Source organism: Balaenoptera acutorostrata, chromosome 9 (genome assembly GCF_949987535.1).
Source record: "Balaenoptera acutorostrata chromosome 9, mBalAcu1.1, whole genome shotgun sequence".
NCBI classification, from domain to species: Eukaryota; Metazoa; Chordata; class Mammalia; order Artiodactyla; family Balaenopteridae; genus Balaenoptera; species Balaenoptera acutorostrata.
The window spans coordinates 40,082,999-40,101,833 of record NC_080072.1 but is presented as its reverse complement, the minus strand read 5'-3'; the positions used below and the strand labels follow the sequence as shown (position 1 = coordinate 40,101,833).

Here is an 18,835-nt window from a genome sequence, read left to right as displayed (position 1 = left end):
TGACTGCAGCAGGATGGATTCAGGCTGAGCGGAAAGAAGGGCTTTCTCACTGAGAGGGTTGTTAAACACTGTGACGTGTAGCTAGAGAGCTTCCTTCTTTGTTCATAAAGACCAGAATAGCACCTGTCTCTCTGGGTTAGAGCTGCCTGCCGGGAGGTAGGGGGGTGAACCAAGTAACTTTAATAAATGACCCCTTTCCCCTACTTTCTGGGCCCAGAAGCCCAAATGAGAATTAAGCCATATCCCAAGCAACCACACGATTGAGGACTCTTTGTTGCTGACACTGGAGACTATATTTACTTTCAACTCTCGTTTCTATGTCTGTAATTTGCTGATTGTATTTGGGCTGCAGGGAACAAATATTAAATTTGATAAGGCCTGCTGCCACTGAGGCAGGGCCACCTGTCTCGGCGATTTATGTGCCAACAAGTAACTGAGACAAGAGCGTTCCAATGAGAGGGCAGCAAATCTCAGGGTTTGTGTATAAACAAAGAGAAAAGAGAAGGCAAAGCTAACATTCAGATGAACTAATATTCTAAGTGTTGTTCTCACCATCTCTTTGACACATCCGCCCTCAGAGTTCTTAGGAGACTGGCATAAGAGTTTTGGGAAACATAGGAAGAAGAAGACGATGTGGACAAGTTGATAAGGGCTCTGGCTGGTGTCACTTCCCCCTAATATTAACAACTGGCTCCATGCTGCTGCAGTTTTATCAATGTGGAGTATTTGGGGGTCACCTAAGGTCAGACTGAACCTGAAGGTGACACTCCTGTGGACAAGAGAAGCAGTCTCTTCCCCCCTTTTTTGGGGCCAAATAAAGCTCAGCGGCTCAAAAGCCACTGAAGTCTAAATAAGCAAAAAGAGTCCTCAAAGTTTTTTTTTTTTTTTTAGGCTTTCTCAAGTTTATTTTTTTAAGAAATTGACACATTATAGAAGCATTTTCTAAAAGCGAAAAAATTGTGAAGTAAAGTTTTCATAAAATTTATTTCAAAGTTAATAGTCCTCACATTCTTGATTGAACAAGAAATCTACCCATCTTAGCCTAGCCAACTCCTATGCATCTGTCAAGGCCCCATTCAAATACCCTCTCCTCTATGAAGCTGTCATGATCACTGGCTGAGTTAGTCACTCCTTCTTCCCATAGTTCCTTGTATCTATTTCCGAGTAGTAGTATTTAACACATGGTATAAAAATATTTTATTTAGATTTCTCTCTCCTTCATTGGCCTCTCCTCCAATCCTTGGAGCCAGCAGTGATGGCTTGATAATAATAATCAATTTAGCATCATGATTGTAAATGCCCAGACTATGGAGTGAAAGAGACTTGGTTTCAAATCCTGACTCTGTCATTAACTAGCTGAGAGATCCTAGGAAAAGTTACTTAACCTCTTTGAGCCTCAAGTTCCTCATCTGTAAAATGGGGATTAAAATACCTACCTTATAAATTGTATGGTTATGTGAATTATATCTCAATAAATCTGTTACAAAAAAAAACTTACCCTAAAGGGCTGTTTTAGGGATTAAATGAGATAACACATGGATAACTTCTGCACACAGCCAGGCATGTATTAAGCAGTCAATAAATGGTTGTTATTATTGTTAATCCTCCTCATCGTAACCATTGCCTCTATACTCTCACAGCCTAACCCAGGTCTGGCACATGGTAGGGTTCAATAATCATTTGCTGAGTAAATCAGACAAACAGACTTGGAGTGTCTCATATTCCCGGCCAAAAGTACTCAGCTGATTAATTATATCTCTGGAAAAAATTCATATGACCCTCCTGAGGATTAAATGGTATCTGCAATTTTGGAGCCCACGAGATGAATAGCATTACACAAGGGAGAGTCGTAAATTAGTAGTCAGATCCCTAATTAGTAATTCCCTGCATCATTTTTGGACTGTCTGTTTGTGGTTAAAAGGTTATAATGATGTTCCTGCTGAGAAAATAAGACTCTGAATTTTATTAGAGGTGAAAAGTTTTCCGTTTCGTGACCATCTAAACCTAAGTGGCAGCAAAGAAACAGATGGAAGAATTAAGTACTCCACCCTCACCCCCAGAGTGGATGCTATTGCCCCAAGAAAGGAAAATAAACCCCAGAACGATTTTCTGTCTCTGTTGTCTGAACAAATTTCAGTCTGTAGCATCTTTAGAGCTGGAAAGGCCATTGGATAGCATCTAGTCCAATGGGTTTCAAATATTTTAAAGACATGGAACTCTTTTTTAAAAAGAAATTTTAATGGGCAAGTCTAACATATTAATAAAACTGGGGCAGCTTTTAATAAAATTTGGAGCGGAGGGAGAAAAAGCCCTACACACGGAGGTTTCCCACTCTCCTCCCCCCAACAGCGCCACCAAAATGGCCCTGCCGAACATTGAGTGCTGTGCATATACAAAACCGAAGAAGATAGATTCGCGAAAAGTTATTTAGAGTCTGTTAAGATGACATGAACTAAAAGCTAACAAATAGAAGCTCTAGACACTGGATAAACACATGCACTTCCTGCAACTTTCTGAATGATGACATAACTGAGAGAGGTATTATGGTGATTATGGTATGGTGAAAAGAGCAGAGTGCCATAAATCCTCTAGGGGCACAAGCTTGCCTTCTAACGTTTCTGTTGACCAGATGCAGAGCATCTCCTAGAGGGGGATATGGCTAAGGGTCTGTGCATGGTAAGGAGCTGCCCCGGTGCAGCCACAGATCACACACATCGGCCTCTTGCCCTTTCTCATCCGTGAGTGAAAGCCTTGCAAAGGGTGCCCTGCTCTACCCCTGGGTGGCCTACCTTGGGCTGGAAGACGTGATTCTCCTTCCCGAGGTGGTCCACGATTCCAAAGATGCACAGTGGCCCGGCGAAGCCCAGCAGGTCAGCCAAGATGCGGAAAGTGCTGCTGAGGACCAGGCGCCTCCCGAAGGCATGGCAGAGGGCCTGCCAGATGGCTCGGGCACCCTGTGTGCTTTGGATGTCCTTCCGCTGCCCAGAGAGACCCATGGCCAGGTCAGAGTGGCTGAGGGCCCATTCACAGCAGGGCCCAGCCTCCCAGGGAGCTCCTGGCTCCTGCTGCCTGGGGAAACCCAGTGGCATCTGCTGCAAAAAGGTGAACTCCAGGAAGAAATTATGGAAACACCAAGCGTGTGGTTGTGTGGGTCCATACGGGGACCCAACATGGTCCAGATGGGGAAACTGAGGCCAGATGATGGATCAAGGTCACACAGCTGGTCAGGGACTACGTGGTGAGCACAGCACTGTAATGAGGGAGTAATGTATGCCAGTCCAGTGCCACTGTGTCTGCCTCAGCGTCTCCCCTTGATGCTAGGGCAGAAGCAGCGAAGGGGCACTGGACTGGGAGTTAGGCAACTGGCTCTACTACCCACCAGCTGTGGGCCAGCTCTGGGGAGGTCACAGCCTTTCTCAGGGCCTCAGTTTCCTCATCAGTGATTTGGAGAGATGCCTGCCTGGTCCAAATCATAGAGTTATTGTAAGGATCAGGCTACTAATGCCCCTGCTCTCCAAATGGGTGAAAATTCCCACCTTTACAGTCACTGAGCTCCAAAAGGAAGAGCACAGGCCATGGGAAATCAGTACCGCCCTTCAGGGCCTCAGTTTCCCCACATGGACAATGAAACTGTTAGACCAGATGAGCTAAACTGTGAGGGTCATTCCAGCTGTGACTGTCCTATGAGTCTTTGGTCTTGGACTTGTCCCTGGTTCACTGTGTGACTTAGGGCAAGCCTCTTCCTCTCACTGGGACTCAGTTTCCCCACTGTCCCATCAAGGGTTTGACCTGATACTTTCTGATGTCCCCATCTGTGACTCTAAACCAGAGGACAGGGAATGGATGGTGTGGCCATGCCCCCACTGACCGCCTGGGCATCGAAGGCCTCGCAGAGCCGCTGGTAGTTGGTGAGGGCCCTCATGGCGATGGGCAGCTTTCCAATGGCTCGGAGATCAATGGGCTTCTTGTGGGCAGTCTTGATGAAGGCGTTCATCCACCAGTAGGTGCCTTTGGACAGCAGGTTCACGAAGGGCTGCAGGAAGCGCACCCCCAGGTCCTGCAGGTCCTCTGGGGGCTTCACTTCCCTCGGCATCTTGAAGAAGATGTATCTCTGTAGGGCACATGGGTCACTGGGGATGGGTAAGTGCAACTTCTCACCACCCTCCATTCTGCCTCAGCAAAGATCTGGAGTTGTGACATCCCACCCTTGACCTCTAATAGATGGGGCCATCGTTTGCCTATTCCCAGGAAAAGGATCCCCCAACTTCTCTTGGCTACCAGTGCCAGGGCCTCCTGACTCATAACTCTTCATCGAGGGCCCCTCTGAATCCCCTGGGTTGGGTTGGGTTGGGGAGGAGCAGGAATCTCCCATATACCATCTTCTCCTACAATTCTGAAGATGCCATTGTGTTTCATGTAGGGTTTGCAGAATGTGGAGCCATGCAGACCTCGGTTTGAATCCTGCCTCCTCCGCTTACTAGCAAGGCGTCTTTGGACACATCTCATCTAAAGTGTCTCCTCATCTAAAAAGGGGATGATGTGAGGGTCAGTGGAGGTAGGGAATATAGAAGCCTCTATAGGCTGCAAATCACCAACTAAAGCAGAGGAGTCAGAGAATGCAGATTAAAGTAGCACTTTTTGCTCATCAGACTGGCGCAAATTAGAAATGGCTATAGCCCCCCTTGCTGGTTGGAGAAAGGGAAAGCGCTTTCTGATTCATTGCTGGTAGGTTACAGCATTTCTGGAAGGTAACCTGCAGCATCGATTAACATTTAAAATACACAGGGCTTCCCTGGTGGCGCAGTGGTTGAGAGTCTGCCTGCCAATGCAGGGGACTCGGGTTCGAGCCGTGCTCTGGGAGGATCCCACATGCCGCGGAGCAACTGGGCCCGTGAGCCACAACTACTGAGCCTGCGCGTCTGGAGCCTGTGCTCCGCAACAAGAGAGGCCGCGATAGCGAGAGGACCGCGCACTGCGATGAAGAGTGGCCCCTGCTTGCCGCAGCTAGAGAAAGCCCTCGCACAGAAATGAAGACCCAACACAGCCAAAAAAAAAAAAAAAAAAAAAAAATTCCCTTTAAAAAAAAAATAAAATAAAATAAAATAAAATAAAATAAAATAAAATACACAGACCCTTTGAGCCAGTAACTCCACTCCTTGGATTCTCTCCCATAGAAATAAAAGCAGCAATACATAAAGATATAGGTATGTTGAATATGCCATTATTTATGAAGGTAAAAAGTTGGCAACAAAGTGAATGCCCATCACTAGGGTAATGGCTGAATAAATTATGGCTCATCCACACGATGGAATATTATGCAGCCATTAAGGAAGCTAAATTAACCATATCAGACTTGGAGGGAGTCCCCAGGGATATCTGTTAGATGAGAAAAGCAAGCTGTGAAAAACTGTGTATAATATGATCCCATTTTTAGAAAACTAATATTGAAAGAAAAAAACAATACTTATATGTGTTGAGAAGAAATTCTTAACAGATACAAGTATGTGGTATTATATTAATAAAAGCAAAGAATGGAAGGACACATACTAGGCTGTTAATCTGGGTTACCTGGGGAGAGAGAGGTTGGGGGAGGGGAGGGTATGAATCTCAGAGAGGGAAAGGGAGCAAGCAAAAATGATAAAAAAACAAAAGACATGTATATAGCCACATTTGCCACATTTACTCATTCGTGTGTAACTATATGAATACATTAAAATAAGCCTCCCTGACCTCAAAAAGAAAAAAAAAATCAAACAAACTCAGAGAAGCCAGTACCTGAAGCTTTTATTTCCTCTCTATGGGATTAAACCCAGACTCCTACAGCCTCAGCTGTCACTTCCTCTCCCCCTGGGAGCCTGGGGTAGAGAGCAGCTGGGCTGAATGGAATGTTCCTCCTGAAACTTTTCCCACTGGCCTCAACTCTCCTTTTGGGAGCAGGTAAAAGAAGCTGACTCCCTCTAGGGCTTGGCTAAGAAGAGGGTGGGGACCCACACCCAGGCACAGGAAACGGGTCAGAAGCCCCGCCCTGGCCCAGGTGTGTCCTCAGGTGGGTGGCAGCCCAGGAGTGGCCCGCTTACCCTCACCCTGATGACGTTGACCTCCACGAGGAGCAGCATCCCGTAGAGGATCACCAGCAGCCCCGTGAGGCAGAAGCGCAGCTGCGAGAAGCCGATGTCGTGGTCGTAGAACTTGACAAACTTGATAGTCTTGGTGATGAAGGCCAAGGTCCAGTAGACTAGCAGGGCTGCCGAGGAGAGACAAGAGAGCATGGAGGATGTGTGTGCACGTATTCATGTGTGTGTGTGCAACTGTGTGGAAGAGGACAGAAAATAAGTGTGTCAGGGAAGAGGTGTGTGTGGACAAGCAAGTGTTATGGGTGTGAATATGCACATTTCTGAGTAAAGGGGTGTCCGTGCGTGTGAATATATGAGTGTGTAATTTTGAGACGATTGTGCATACATTAAAACATTCATGATAGGCATGTTCAAAAATAATAATCATCTTGAAGTCAAGTGGTCAGCCAAATTTCCCTTTACAATAAATAAGAAGAAAAATAGTGGAATTATTTCTTGAATTTAACTGTTATAGGCACCATACCAAATAAGCACTTTAATTATATTTATCTCATTTATTTCTTACATTAGCCTTGTGAAGGAAGTCCTGCCGTCATGCTCAGTTTAACAGACAAAGGAATCGAGGCTCAGAAAGGTTTGGTAACTGATCTAAGGTCACACAGCCATTAAGTGGACTAGCCTAGTGCCGGAGCCTGTGCATGTAGGCTCCACCCTACAATGGCTTCCTTGTGGAATTCCCAATCTGGGAAGATCTTAAAGGTCCTTCAATCTAGCCCTTTCATTTAACAGATGAGGAACCTGAGGCCCAGAGAGAGGAGGTGACGCGCCCAAGCTCACTGCAAGTTAGTGACAGAGAGAGGGTGAGGGCCTAGGTCCCTGGTCCCCAAGTCCAGAGTCCACTGCGGCATGATGATGCTCCTCAGGGAGCCTGGGGAGTGGGGGATACAAAAGAATGAGTCACAGTCCTGAGAGGCAGTGTGTACAGTGGTTAGAGCCGGGCCTGCAGCCAGATACGCCTGGGCACAGATCCTCTGACTTCATAGCTATGTGACCTTGGGTAAGTCATTTAACCCATCTAGGCTTCAGTTTCTTCATCCATAAATGGGAATAATAATAGTACTACCTCAAAAGTCATCATGAGCAATGTATGGAGAGCATTTAGCACAGTGAGCCTGGCACACAGTGGGTGCTCTTTGGATATCAGCTGTTAATATATTTGTCATCTCCAGATTTCAGACCTTGGACCCTAAACATCAGGAGCCATCTGTGGATTCTATCCTGTAAATTCCCACCCACCCCCATCCAAATCCACCAATAAACCACAGTCAGCTGGTGCCAACAAAAGAGAGCAGTAACTAAATCCCCCTTTAGGGGGTGCTTTAGCACAGGCAGTCCCTCCCCAATTACTCCCTAGAGTCATATGCTCTGTGATATATGATATATATGATCTTACATATGATATAAGGTCAGCCTAAATGCCTAGAGCTCCTCTCTAGAGGAATCACAGAGAGGGAAGGAGACTGTCACCCTGCCTTCATCCCTAGGTGGGCCAGGACATAAATGCCAGGGCATCTCTTGGGGACAAAAGCTGGGGTCTGTCCCAGCCTGGCTCTGGGCTGGGAACTAGGTTGAGACATTGAACTGGGGAGGGACAAGTGCCACCTGAGCGAGAGCATCAGGATAGAGGGCAGGAGCATCCGCTTCTGGTCCCAGCCCTCAAGACTGGGATGACGTCCCTCAGCTGGGTCAGGTCTCCAGGTCACAAGGAATCCCCTAGCTGGGGGACATCCCCCTGCATCCACACCTATACTCTCCCAACAGACTCTATCCCAGGGACCAGAACCTCTTCAGACCTTCGTGAGGGTTCCTCCTGGGGCCAAGACTTGAAAATATGTCTCAGATTGGTCTTGCCTCTAACACGTAACAGATATGGTTTGATTTGATCTTTATAAGAACCCTATGCCTTAGGCAGGGACTTACTATTCCTGTTCAGATGGGGAAACTGAGGCTCAGAGAGCCTGAGTGTCTTGTCCAAGGTCACACAAGGAGTTAGTTGTGGACCCAGGACTAAGCCCAGGGGTTATTTCCACAGTCCCATCCTACAGTGCTGAGCCCTCAGCCTGTTGCCAGACACAGCAGCATTCGGTAAAAGCTTAGTGCATGTCTGAGAGAAAGGAGAAAGGAGAGAAAGTAGTAAAACACAGGGGCTGCTGGTGAGTTTTAAACTCTGAATTCCCATTACCTCTGCTTCTTCCCTCTCTTTCCTCTCCCTCACCCCCACATCCTACCTATTACCAAATTCTATTTTACCTCATAATTATCTTGAATCCACTCACTTCTGTCCATCTGGGTGGCCACCTGGGTCAGGTCACCATCATGTCTCCCCTGGACCACCTTAAGAGCTTTCTCATGGTTTCCCCACTTCCCCTCTTGCCCTCCTCCAACCTAGCCTCCGTAGAGCAATACATTTAATTAAATATGATCTCAACACACCCATGTTCATAGCAGCATTATTTTTAATAACCAAAAGGTGGAAGCAACCCAACTGCCCATTGATGGATGAATGGATAAACAAAATATGGTGTGTGTGTGTGTGTGTGTGTGTACATATATACACACACACACACACACACACAATGGAATATCATTCAGCCTTAAAAAGGAAGAACATTCTGACACGTGCTACAACATGGGTGAAACGTGAGAATATAATAAGTTAAATGAACCAGTCACAAATGGACAAAATAGTGTATGATTCCACTTATATGAGGTGCCTAACGTAGTCAGATTCATAGAGACAGAAAGTATTACTGAATGATGGTTTCGAGGGGTTGAGGGGAGTTATTGTTTAATGGGTGCAGTTATTGTTTAATGGGAAGATGAAAGAGTTTTGGAGATGGACGGTAGTGATAGTTACCCAACAATGTGAATGTATTGAGTGCCACTGAACTGTACACTTAAAAGTGGTTAAAATGGTAAGATTTACGTTATGCATATGTTAACACATACACACACACATCCCAATCCTCAACGGCTTCCCATCGCCCTTGGGATAAAGAATAACGCCTGTAGTGTGGCCTTCAAGGTCTTGCCCCACCTGCCACTCCAACCTTCAAAGTTCAGCTCCCTTCTGTTCTCTGCACTTCAGCTGCTGTTTTTTGCCCAGACTTCCTAATGTGCGTTGCATCTTCTGCCTCTGGGCCTTTGCACATGCTGCTCCTTCTGCCTGAAGCATTCCCCTGTCCCTTCTCGCAGTTAGTTCCTACCTATCCTTCAGTTCTTAGCTCAAACGTGACTTTCTCACAGAACACCTTCTGATCTCACCTGGGTCCAGGAACAAGGTTACTTCGTGGGACAATGTAAGCCGCATCATGGGTCACCTTTCTGCAGGACTCCAGACCTGTGACCGGACAGTAGCTTCCTCAAAGGGCCAACTATTCCCCTAATACCCGCTGCCCTGCAGCTCATGGGGTGCATCCTCTTCCCTTTTCCCTGTTCTAGAATTTCTGGCTTTGTGGAGAGCAAAGCTCTACCAAAGGGGGGAGTTAGTCTTTGTTCCTTGGAGAAGGACTGGTCCATCCATAGGTGGTCATTTGTGCTTTGCAGAGATAACGTTATGCACTTTCTGGAGAATGAGAAAATGAACTCTCCAGATGCTCAGACAGGGTGTTTCCAGGGGCACCGGTCAGCCAGGCCTCGTGGTTAATGAGAGGTCTCTGTGCATGAGGAGCTGCTTCAGACACTGGTGCGGGAGGCTCTCCGAAGCCTGTACTTAACACTTCTCCACGTGCTGCCCCCTAGTCCCTCAACGACACTCACTGGGGGGGCTCCTGGGGTGGGGGCATCACCTGGATGATCCTGATGGAGCCAGCTCCCACCTTACACAGGAAGGTAGACCTGTGATTAGCCTGGGAAACATCCTCTACCCACTCATGACACCGTGCTGTCTCTGGCTTAGCACAGAGAGTTCCAGACTCCAGATGTCAATTAGATGCTCTGATTCCTAAAAATCATAGTCTGACTTAATGACACATGGTCTGACCACAGCCTAACAGTCAGATGTACAGCCCTGGCCTTAGACATGCAGACTGAGCCCCACACAGAGGCAGATCTGTGGATTTATACCTCTGGCCTAAGCACAGTCTGAGGACCCTTAAACACACAGTCTCAGCCTTTTTAAGAGCCTACTTGGGTGCTAGACTCCTGGGATCTAAACCTGGCTCTGAGGACTTCCCTGGTGGTCCCGTGGTTTAGAATCCACCTTCCAACGCAGGGGATGCGGGTTTGATCCCTGGTCAGGGAACTAAGATCCCACATGCCACGGGGCAACTAAGCCTGTGCGCCACAACTGGAGGGCCCGCGCACCACAACTACTGAGCCCATGCGCCACAACTAGAAGGAAGCCCGCGTGCTGCAATGAAGAGCCCACACGCCGCAATGAAAGATCCTGCATGCCACAACTAAGACCCAGTGCAGCCAAAAAAATAAATAAACATTAAAAAAAACGAAAACAAAAAACTTGGCTCTGGCCCTTGACTAGCTGGGGAGACTAGCGCAAACCACTTAACTTCTGAGCCTCGGTCTCCTGATCTATAAAAGGGAAATAATAATGGTACCTACCTCACAGAGTTGTAAGGATTAAATGAGTTAATATATGTAAAATGCTTAGGATCGTGCCTGACACATAGCAGGTGCTAAATGAGCGTTCACTGTTCTTATTTGTAACCTCTCTGAGTTTCAGTGTTCACATCTGTAAAATGGGGATAGCAACAGTACAAGAGGGAGAGTGTGGGGGTTAAGTGAGATAATGCATGGAGGAAGCTTAGCATTGAGCCTGGCACACAGTACACACTCAGTAAATGTCAACAGCCATCTCCGTTGTTTCCGACTGGGACCCCGGCCACATGGTGTCAGAAGGTCTAAGCGGGCACTCCTAAATGTTGGCAAACCACAGGCTCTGGTCCTGGGGCCCTTCTCTTTCCTCCAGGTTACCTCATTTGGGCTCAAGATGTCACCTATAAAGCCATGACTATCTTAGACCTCCGCTGGAACACCCAGCTTGTTTATCTAACTGACCGCCTGACACTTGAGCTGGCTGTTTCAAACTCAACTGTGGCCTAAACACCCCAACTCCTGCTCCTTTGCCATGTCAGTTACTAATACCACTGTTCACCCGTGTACTTCTGGCCCAAAGCCTAGGAGTCTTCCTTGTTCCTCTCCTGGCCCCTGACCTCATCTCCTACCATTCTTCCCTTTGCTCATTTGCCTTCGCCCACACTAGCCTCTTTGCCAAGTTTGTTCGTATCAGAAGGCCCTCGCGCTTGCTGTGCCATTTGCACGGAAACATCTACCCCCGAATGTCTGCATGCTCGCCCTTATCAGACACCTCCTCTGAGCGTCCTACGCAGACAGCAGCACGGCCTTCACTCTCTACCCCTTACCCGGCTCTACGTTCTTCACAGCATCCTCACTGCTTATTTGTTTGCTTGTCTGTTCACTGTCTTTGCTTGTACGTCTCCTCCACCAGACTGGACGCTCCACAATGGCAAGAATTTTTCTTCTCTAATTCTGAACCTCTAGCACTTACAACAGTACCTGGCACATAGTAAGTCCTCAGCAAACATTATCTGAAGGAACAAATGGAAGTCCCTATCCCTCCCCGTTGCCCACTCCTCCCCTTTCCCTACCAATCAGCAGCTTGGGGAAGTTGGAGGTCTCAATGTTGTGATAGTAGATCACAGAGGTGACAGCAGCCATGAACGCCATCCCGGCCGGCATGTACAGGTGGAGATGGCGGGACTCGGTCACCCTGAGATAAGGGCAAGAGAGACAGAGAGAGAGAGAGAGAGAGAGAGGGAGAGAGAGAGAGAGAAAATGTAGATGAGCTGTGTCGTACCCTAACAGAGTAACCCAGGCCTCGTGCTTAGGGCACAGCACACAGTGGGGCCTCCAGAACACACATGCCATAAACTTCCATACCATATGCTGGCAGCTCTGCCCAGCCCATACCCCAAACACGCCTGTTAACTAAGGGGCCCAGGCGTTCACACAGACATGCTATGAGAGCTCGGTGTTCAGGCTTTGCAATTCATGGCCTTCTCTGGGTTCACGCTTACAGAACCTGGCATAGGGGAGCTGCAAAGCTTCTGGCTTGGAACCAGCTTATCCCCCTACAGAGGCCTCAGTAGGTGGGCTCTGGTCTGGTGATAAGCCCCATAGGGAGCCAGAGCTCCCTCCCAGAACTCAGCTTCCCCACGACTGTTGAGGAGGCTCAACTTGACTGGTCCTGATCATGCCCTTCCAAGGCTCCCTTCTATAGAAAGCAAAACTCAAAGGCACAGGTGATGTGGCCTCAAGCCTTTTTTCCAGCACTGCCCAGCCTGCTCTTTCTAGTGAAGCTACGGTTAGGAACCCCTCCATTCCCAGGACGCCTCCTCCAGTCTTCTGCTTCAGCGCTGCCCTTGCTTGCGCTGCTCCTTCTATCCAGTGTGCAAAGAGTCCCTGCCCTCGAGAAGCTGACAGTTCGGAAGGAAGCAACCATGCTCAGAGCTAACCGTCGGACTAGGCAGTCTAGGGAAGTGGTATTGCAGATGGACAGAAGGCTGAGAGCACACAGGGGAGGGTGGGCAAGCAGGGAATGCTTCACAGAGGAGGTGGCACAAGGCTGAACTTTGAAGGATGAGCAGGAGTTCAACAGAGAAGGTGGGGGGCATGAAGAGAGCCATGTTGGGACCCCAAGCGGTCTGGTGGGACTAGGATATAGCATAGAGGCAGTGTGTTTCCCTTCTTCCTCGCTAGAAGAACCACAAGTTTGCACCAGCAGCAATGCGCCCAGCCCCAGGGAATGGATGGTGATTGGTTCAAGCAGCCATGCAATTGCACACTTCTTTGTCAGTGATCGGTTTAAGAGTGGCCGTATAACCCAATTCTGGTCAATGAGATGTAAGGAATGTCTGTAGAAGATGATCTCCTGCATAAAGAAGAGGCCTGTGGGCAACATGCTCCCTTTTTCCTTGCTTAGTTGATGCCTGGAGTTGGGCAGCCATCTTGTAACCATAAGAGAAGATATGGTGGACACACAGAGTATGGTATAGAAAGATGTGGAGAAGCTGGGTTCCTGATGCCATTACTAAGCCACCACACCAACTAAAAAAGGTGGTCTCCAGATTTCTTGCTAAATGAGACTGTACACGTTGATATTCTTCAAGCTTGATTAGTGGATAGTCTCAGTGCAAGGTCTTCGCACTGTTACAAGAGGTACAAGGCAGTCACTAGCGGGGGCACTGGAAACAACCAACACCCTGTCCAGGAGGTCTTCAAAACTCTTGCCTCTGTACTCCTTGAAATAATTTTGAAAAACTCTGTACTCCTGCATACATTTTTAAGTGACATCTAAAATGTTATTTCATAAGTTTAAGTACATTCATTTTTTTTGCAGTAGAAGGCAGAAATGATAAACATTTTATAAGATGAAATAAGACAGTGAATAACCATAACTGAAATAAGTATTTTATGACAAGACTTAAATAGATTTAGCCTGCTTTACTGAATAATATACACTGACTTAGGTAAGAAATTAGGTAAAAGTTTTATATATGGCTTTTTTCCAGTGTATGGTGGTCTGGGAAAACATTCTATATTTTAAAAAAATTTCTAAATAACCTATACTGCTTTGGTTGTTCTGAATTCAGAGCATCACAGAGAAACAATACTTAAAGGAAGACAAGAAGCCCTACAGGTTAGATGCCTTAATTAATCACTAAATGAGGCTTACCTTAAACTAAACTCAAGTTTGAAGGCCACTGCTTTAATGGCCCCCCTCTCTCATCTGACCTGTACACTTCCAGCAAGTCTGCCAACCAAGGACAGGGACTGTGGCTTCTCTTCATGTCTGTTCCCCTTCGCATCCTCCTTCATGCTCCCCTGCCCAGGGGTGTAGGCCACAGATGGAAACCAGCAAATACTAGATAAGTGCCTATTGAGGAGCTGACCTGCTCTCTGGGGAGGAGATGGCGATTTGCACTGAGCTGGAGAGGTTTGGGATACAGGTGCTGCCCCACACAGGAGGGGCTGCTGGACAGCCAGCAGGACGGAGTCCCCAACCATATTCTATCCAGTCTCCCACGTTCTGGGAATATACTAGCTGCCCAGGGCTCTGCCACTCTGCACTCTGCACCCTGTCTATGCTCTAATTTCATCCTCCACTGCCCTATGAAGCAGGCAAGGCAGGGATTATGATGCTCATTTCACAGGTAGAGAAAGTGAGACCCAGAAGGGCTAGGTGACTTGTCCAAAGTCCCACAGCTGGTACGTGGCATAGCAGAAATGCTAGCAAAGACCCAGGTCTACCTTCTCTGCAGGAAGGGTATTTTCCCCTCTGTCGCTTTGTTCATTACAGCCCGGTGCGTATATTCTGGCCGGAGGGCTCACAAGGCATCCCTCCCGTCTCTAGCATCTGTGCTGCTTTGGAAGGGGTGTTGGGATGGAAGGCGGGAGGCAGACTTGTCACCTGCTAGTCATGTGGCAGTATGCATTCTGGTCCTGCTCATCTGAGGGCTTTGATAGTCAGGAGGAGGCCCAAGGCAAGCAGTTACCACAGAGATTACTGCTGAAGCCAGGATGCAGGGACATTGGGAGTGGGAGGGTGAGGGAGTGTGTGTGTTGGTGGGGGTGAGGATCCCATCCTCCTGCCATCCATCTGCAGGAGCCAGGGCTGGCAGGAGTGGAATCTGGGCATACTCTGATTCCAGCTCAGAGGGATTGGACCTCAAGTATTTAAGCCAAATGTCCACCGCCCTCCACCACCCCTTCACCCAGGCAGTCACTGAGCCTTGCCGATCCTTCCATTCTTCCTTAGTGAGATGGCTGCTTCATCTCCTCCTCATCTGCACCCCGAACTGCTGACACACCGCTTTTGGCTGCAGTTATCTCTCACCTAGACTACTGCAATCACTCCTAAGTGCTGTTTCTACCTCCAGCCTCTCCCTGCTTCCATCCTGCCCTCAAGTTCTCACCTAAAAGTGCTGCGCTGATTACATCTCTTCTCTTCCAAACTGCCTACAAAATTCAACCCAAACACTCAGCCTGGCATGTGAAGCCTTCCTGCAGATGCCCCCAGTTTCCAAATCTCAGCCTCCATCGCTCCCACGTGTTTCATGCTTCAGCCCTGCTGCACTGCTGCACTGCTCCCACCCTGCCTGCTTCCCCTCCCACCCCTCCCCACTCGCCCGTGGTACCTTTCTCACGACTCCCCACTGGCCCTCCCTCTCTGGAACTCCTCTGCCTGTCAGAACCCTAGTCGTCCTTCCAGATTCTGCTCAGAAGTCCCCTCAACCATGAAGCTTGCCCAACTCTGCCTTCCTTTATCCTCCCACAGTACTTACTTGTAACGTTATTTCATTTATTCTCTTAAGGAGTCACTAAGGGTCTATGGAGCTGTCTCATGTGCCTTGCACTGTGAATACAAAGATGAATGAAATGCAGATTCCAACTCTGAGGCCTTTCTGACTTAGGGGGGAGACAGTATGCAAATAGATATAGATGTTAACATACAGTATGATCTGTGCTGTGGCAGAGGTGTGAAGAGTATGCTGTGAGGCCCAGAGGCAAGGTGGGCATGGGGAGAAGGCCCTTAGGAATGAGGCTAGAGAGAGGGAGGGCCGACTGTGAGGAACCTGGATGCCAGGCTGAGGACTTAGGACCTTGTAAACAACCGGGAACCAAGGAAAGATCTTAAGCAAGAGTGATTTTTTTCCCTCCAAGAAGGTAACCCCAGCAGCTTGTGGGAGAGGCTGGGCATATCCACTCTAATAGGCTCTAGGATTATTTCACCAGGTCTTGGTGTGCAGATCTGGGTTCCCTCCACCCTGCTGCACTGAGAGCAGGGCCTGGTTCTCACTGTCCAGTGCCTGGCACAGAGTGGCTGGCACACAGATGTTGGGTAAACAGTTGCTGGATTTATTAGCAAATGAAACGATATTGGCTCATGGAATGCAGCTGAGCTGGGGTCTCCCTGGGCCTTTTAGGAAGCACCCTTGAGTAGATCCACTCTCCTGGGTCCTCTGAGAGTCACTCACCCATCAGACAGGATGCCCTCCGCGATCTCACACACCAGGACGAAGAGCAGCATGAAGGTCAGGATCCAGCGCAGGTTGTGCCCCGGGAAGTGGAGCCATGTGCTGTGGTGGATGTGCACCTTGGAGCTCTGACTGCCCCATCCTGCAAGGAGAGACAGGAAAGGTGGGAAGCCTGGCTCACCTGGAGGAGGTTTCGTGAACCCCAGGGGGGTGCTTAGGCATTGGGTCCATGGTGGGGATGAGGAGTGTACCCATGACAATGCCCCAGTCTGGTACACATGAACTAAATGTCCTTGCATGAAACTCCGGACCCACAGAGGCCCACATGTGCAGGTACCCATTTTATATGCGGACTTCTTGTGTGACAAATAACCGCATACATAAACCATTTGGTTGAGAGCAACAGTGTAAATGCCGGTACAATTTTTGATACACATGTGAGCATAAGCTTCCTTCCTACTTCTAGTTGTCTTTGTCAACAACTAGCAACTTTTTGCTTCTGCAGCATCCTCCTCTTTTTAATTTTGTAGCAATTTTTCCTTTCTTTTCAAAAGCTGTATATGAATCTTAAGATTTGCCTTTTTTTCTTAATTAGAGCAAATTAACCCGTTTTGGGGGAGGCAGGGAACACCCTATGAGTTGACAGAGCTAGCTAGCTTGGGAAATTCGAGGTCTTGGAGAGAGATAAAGGGGACCCTAGGAAAGAGGCACACACGACTGTCTGGGCGGTGACGCCGAACTCTGCAGAGGGCTTTCAAACAGGGGCGCTGGTGGCCACCGTCCGGGTCGCTGCTAAATCGGATCGGCTCTGCCCCGAGCCCGAGAAATTGCGCTCCGGAGACGCGCGCGCCGCGGTGGGGTTAGCTGGGGAAGCGGAGCCTCTTCTCGATCGGGGCGAGTGGAACCCCAGGATTGCCGGAAGCTACTGACCACTGTCAGGCTCAGCCCCTGGGAAGCACAGGGTTCGCAGGGCCCCCAGCCCAGCCTCTGAGGCGCAGGCTGCACTCCTCCCTGGGCCCAGCTGCGGCTGACGAGAAGGGTGCCTTGGGGGAGGGGTGGCCCGGCTCCCTACACAACGCCTCTGAGGTTACAGCCCGACCCCCTCCCGACCTTTCCAGCGCGTACAGAGACCCCTGCTTTCCCCTTTCTCCACCCCAGCTCTGGCCCTGCGGTGGCAAAACTTGGGGGTCCCCTGGGTCAGGAGCTTCCGTTGTGGTGCGTGCGGTTTCAGGGACACCCCGGGAGTGAGGGCTGTGCGGGTGTGCGAGCGCCGGCACCGCGAGGCATAACACAGAGCAGGGGACCCCAAGAGGGAGGAGAGCGGCGGTCGCCTGGCCGCAAGGGGACGCGGAGCGCTGCGGCGCGCAGCGCCTCCTCCTCCTCCTCCCGCCCGACCTCCGTCCTCCCCTCCTCCGCTGCTCGCCCCGCGCGCTCACCGATGAAGAGGATTGGGAAGGTGATGAAGAGCAGGAAGACGTGCGGCACCACGTTGAGCGCGTCCACGAAGCAACCGTTGTTGAGGACGCCCTGGTCCACCCGGTAGGCGGCCGAGTGGTTCTCGCTGCCGCAGAAGGCGAGGGGCATGGCGGCGCGGGCTCGGGCTCGGGCTCCAACTGCGGCTGGCTCCACGCGCCTCCCGCGCTCTGTCCCCGGTAGCTCCACCGCCCGGCCCGGCCGTCAGGCCCCAGCCCCCACCCCGCGGGCCCCGCCCCGTCGGCGCTCCGGCTCTCCCACCCCGCCCCGCTCCTCTACCTGCGGGGCCTGGGGGGCGGCGGGGAGCCCGACCCGCCGGGCCGCGCTGGGGCAGAGTTCAGCTGTGGCGGCCCGCACGATGCGCTGGGGGCCGCCTTGTGAGTGCCCCGCCGCGCGCGTGCGCTGGGGAAGAAGGGAAGACAGGCTGGGTGGGTGGGCATGCTCGAGTCTGGATGGGAGGGTGAGTGGTGCAGAACAGAGGAGGAGGGTCCTCGCGGCTCCGGAGTGGGCGCGGTCGGAGTCTCGAGTGTGACCTCCCTACCCGGGGTCTGAGCTGTGAGCTCACCTGGGCCTGGCTCTTGTGGGTATAGTTAGAGCGGAGGGTCCTGGTGGGGCAGTGTGGGACAAGCCCCACCCCATATGAATAGGAAAAGCATTCAAAAACATTACCTAGCGGGGAGCTTCGAAGGTTTTCGAAAGTGGTTCCAAGCGGGGGACGTTCATAGGTGCTTTACAGCGTATCCCTCGCTTTCACAAACGGAATCTTCCAATACTCCTGCTAAGTACAGGTTAATTGCTCCCATTTTTCTGGTGAGGAAACTAAGGCTCCGGAAGGTTACATGACTGACCCAAGGTCTCACTGCCGACAAGTAGGGAAGCATAACTTGAACTCAGCTCATCGAATTTCAACCCGCACTCCCCAGCCCCCATCTACCTCAGGCATGCGTCTATTACATTATTGAAACCTCCAGCGACTGGCAGGTGAATGGATAGAACAGATCACGGCCCAAGGTTGAAAAAGAGGTGCTCGTGGAATTATATCCAGTGAAGGCAATAGAAGGCAGCCAAGAGGGGTGGAAAGAGATAGTGTGACACAGACAGGCTTAAGGAGTTCAAGAACCTGGTGAAATCGTAAAGACAATATTATGCCTTCCTATACTTTTTGGAGAAATTCTCACAGGTCTGTGACCAAAAAAGTTTACGTCCTATGAA

The 18,835-nt window shown here is 49.7% G+C and overlaps 1 protein-coding gene across 5 annotated transcripts in view; it reads right to left on the bottom strand.

Moving 5' to 3' along the window:
• Window positions 1-17,812, bottom strand: part of ABCC8 (ATP binding cassette subfamily C member 8) — a 75,472-nt gene extending 57,660 nt beyond the window's left edge. For 4 of the 5 annotated variants that reach the window (XM_007174857.2, XM_028164746.2, XM_007174860.2 and 1 more), the window contains exons 1-6: window positions 17,587-17,812; window positions 16,151-16,292; window positions 11,762-11,883; window positions 6,078-6,244; window positions 3,869-4,111; window positions 2,790-2,978 (exon numbers count right to left, since the gene is read on the bottom strand). In XM_007174857.2, coding sequence (XP_007174919.1) covers window positions 2,790-2,978; window positions 3,869-4,111; window positions 6,078-6,244; window positions 11,762-11,883; window positions 16,151-16,292; window positions 17,587-17,734 — 1,011 coding nt within the window. In that variant the 5' untranslated portion in view covers window positions 17,735-17,812. Of the gene's footprint in view, window positions 1-2,789; window positions 2,979-3,868; window positions 4,112-6,077; window positions 6,245-11,761; window positions 11,884-16,150; window positions 16,293-17,586 lie in introns of those variants that run through there. The other variant, XM_007174858.2, reaches the window with a different exon arrangement.
• Between the last annotated feature and the right edge of the window lie 1,023 nt (window positions 17,813-18,835).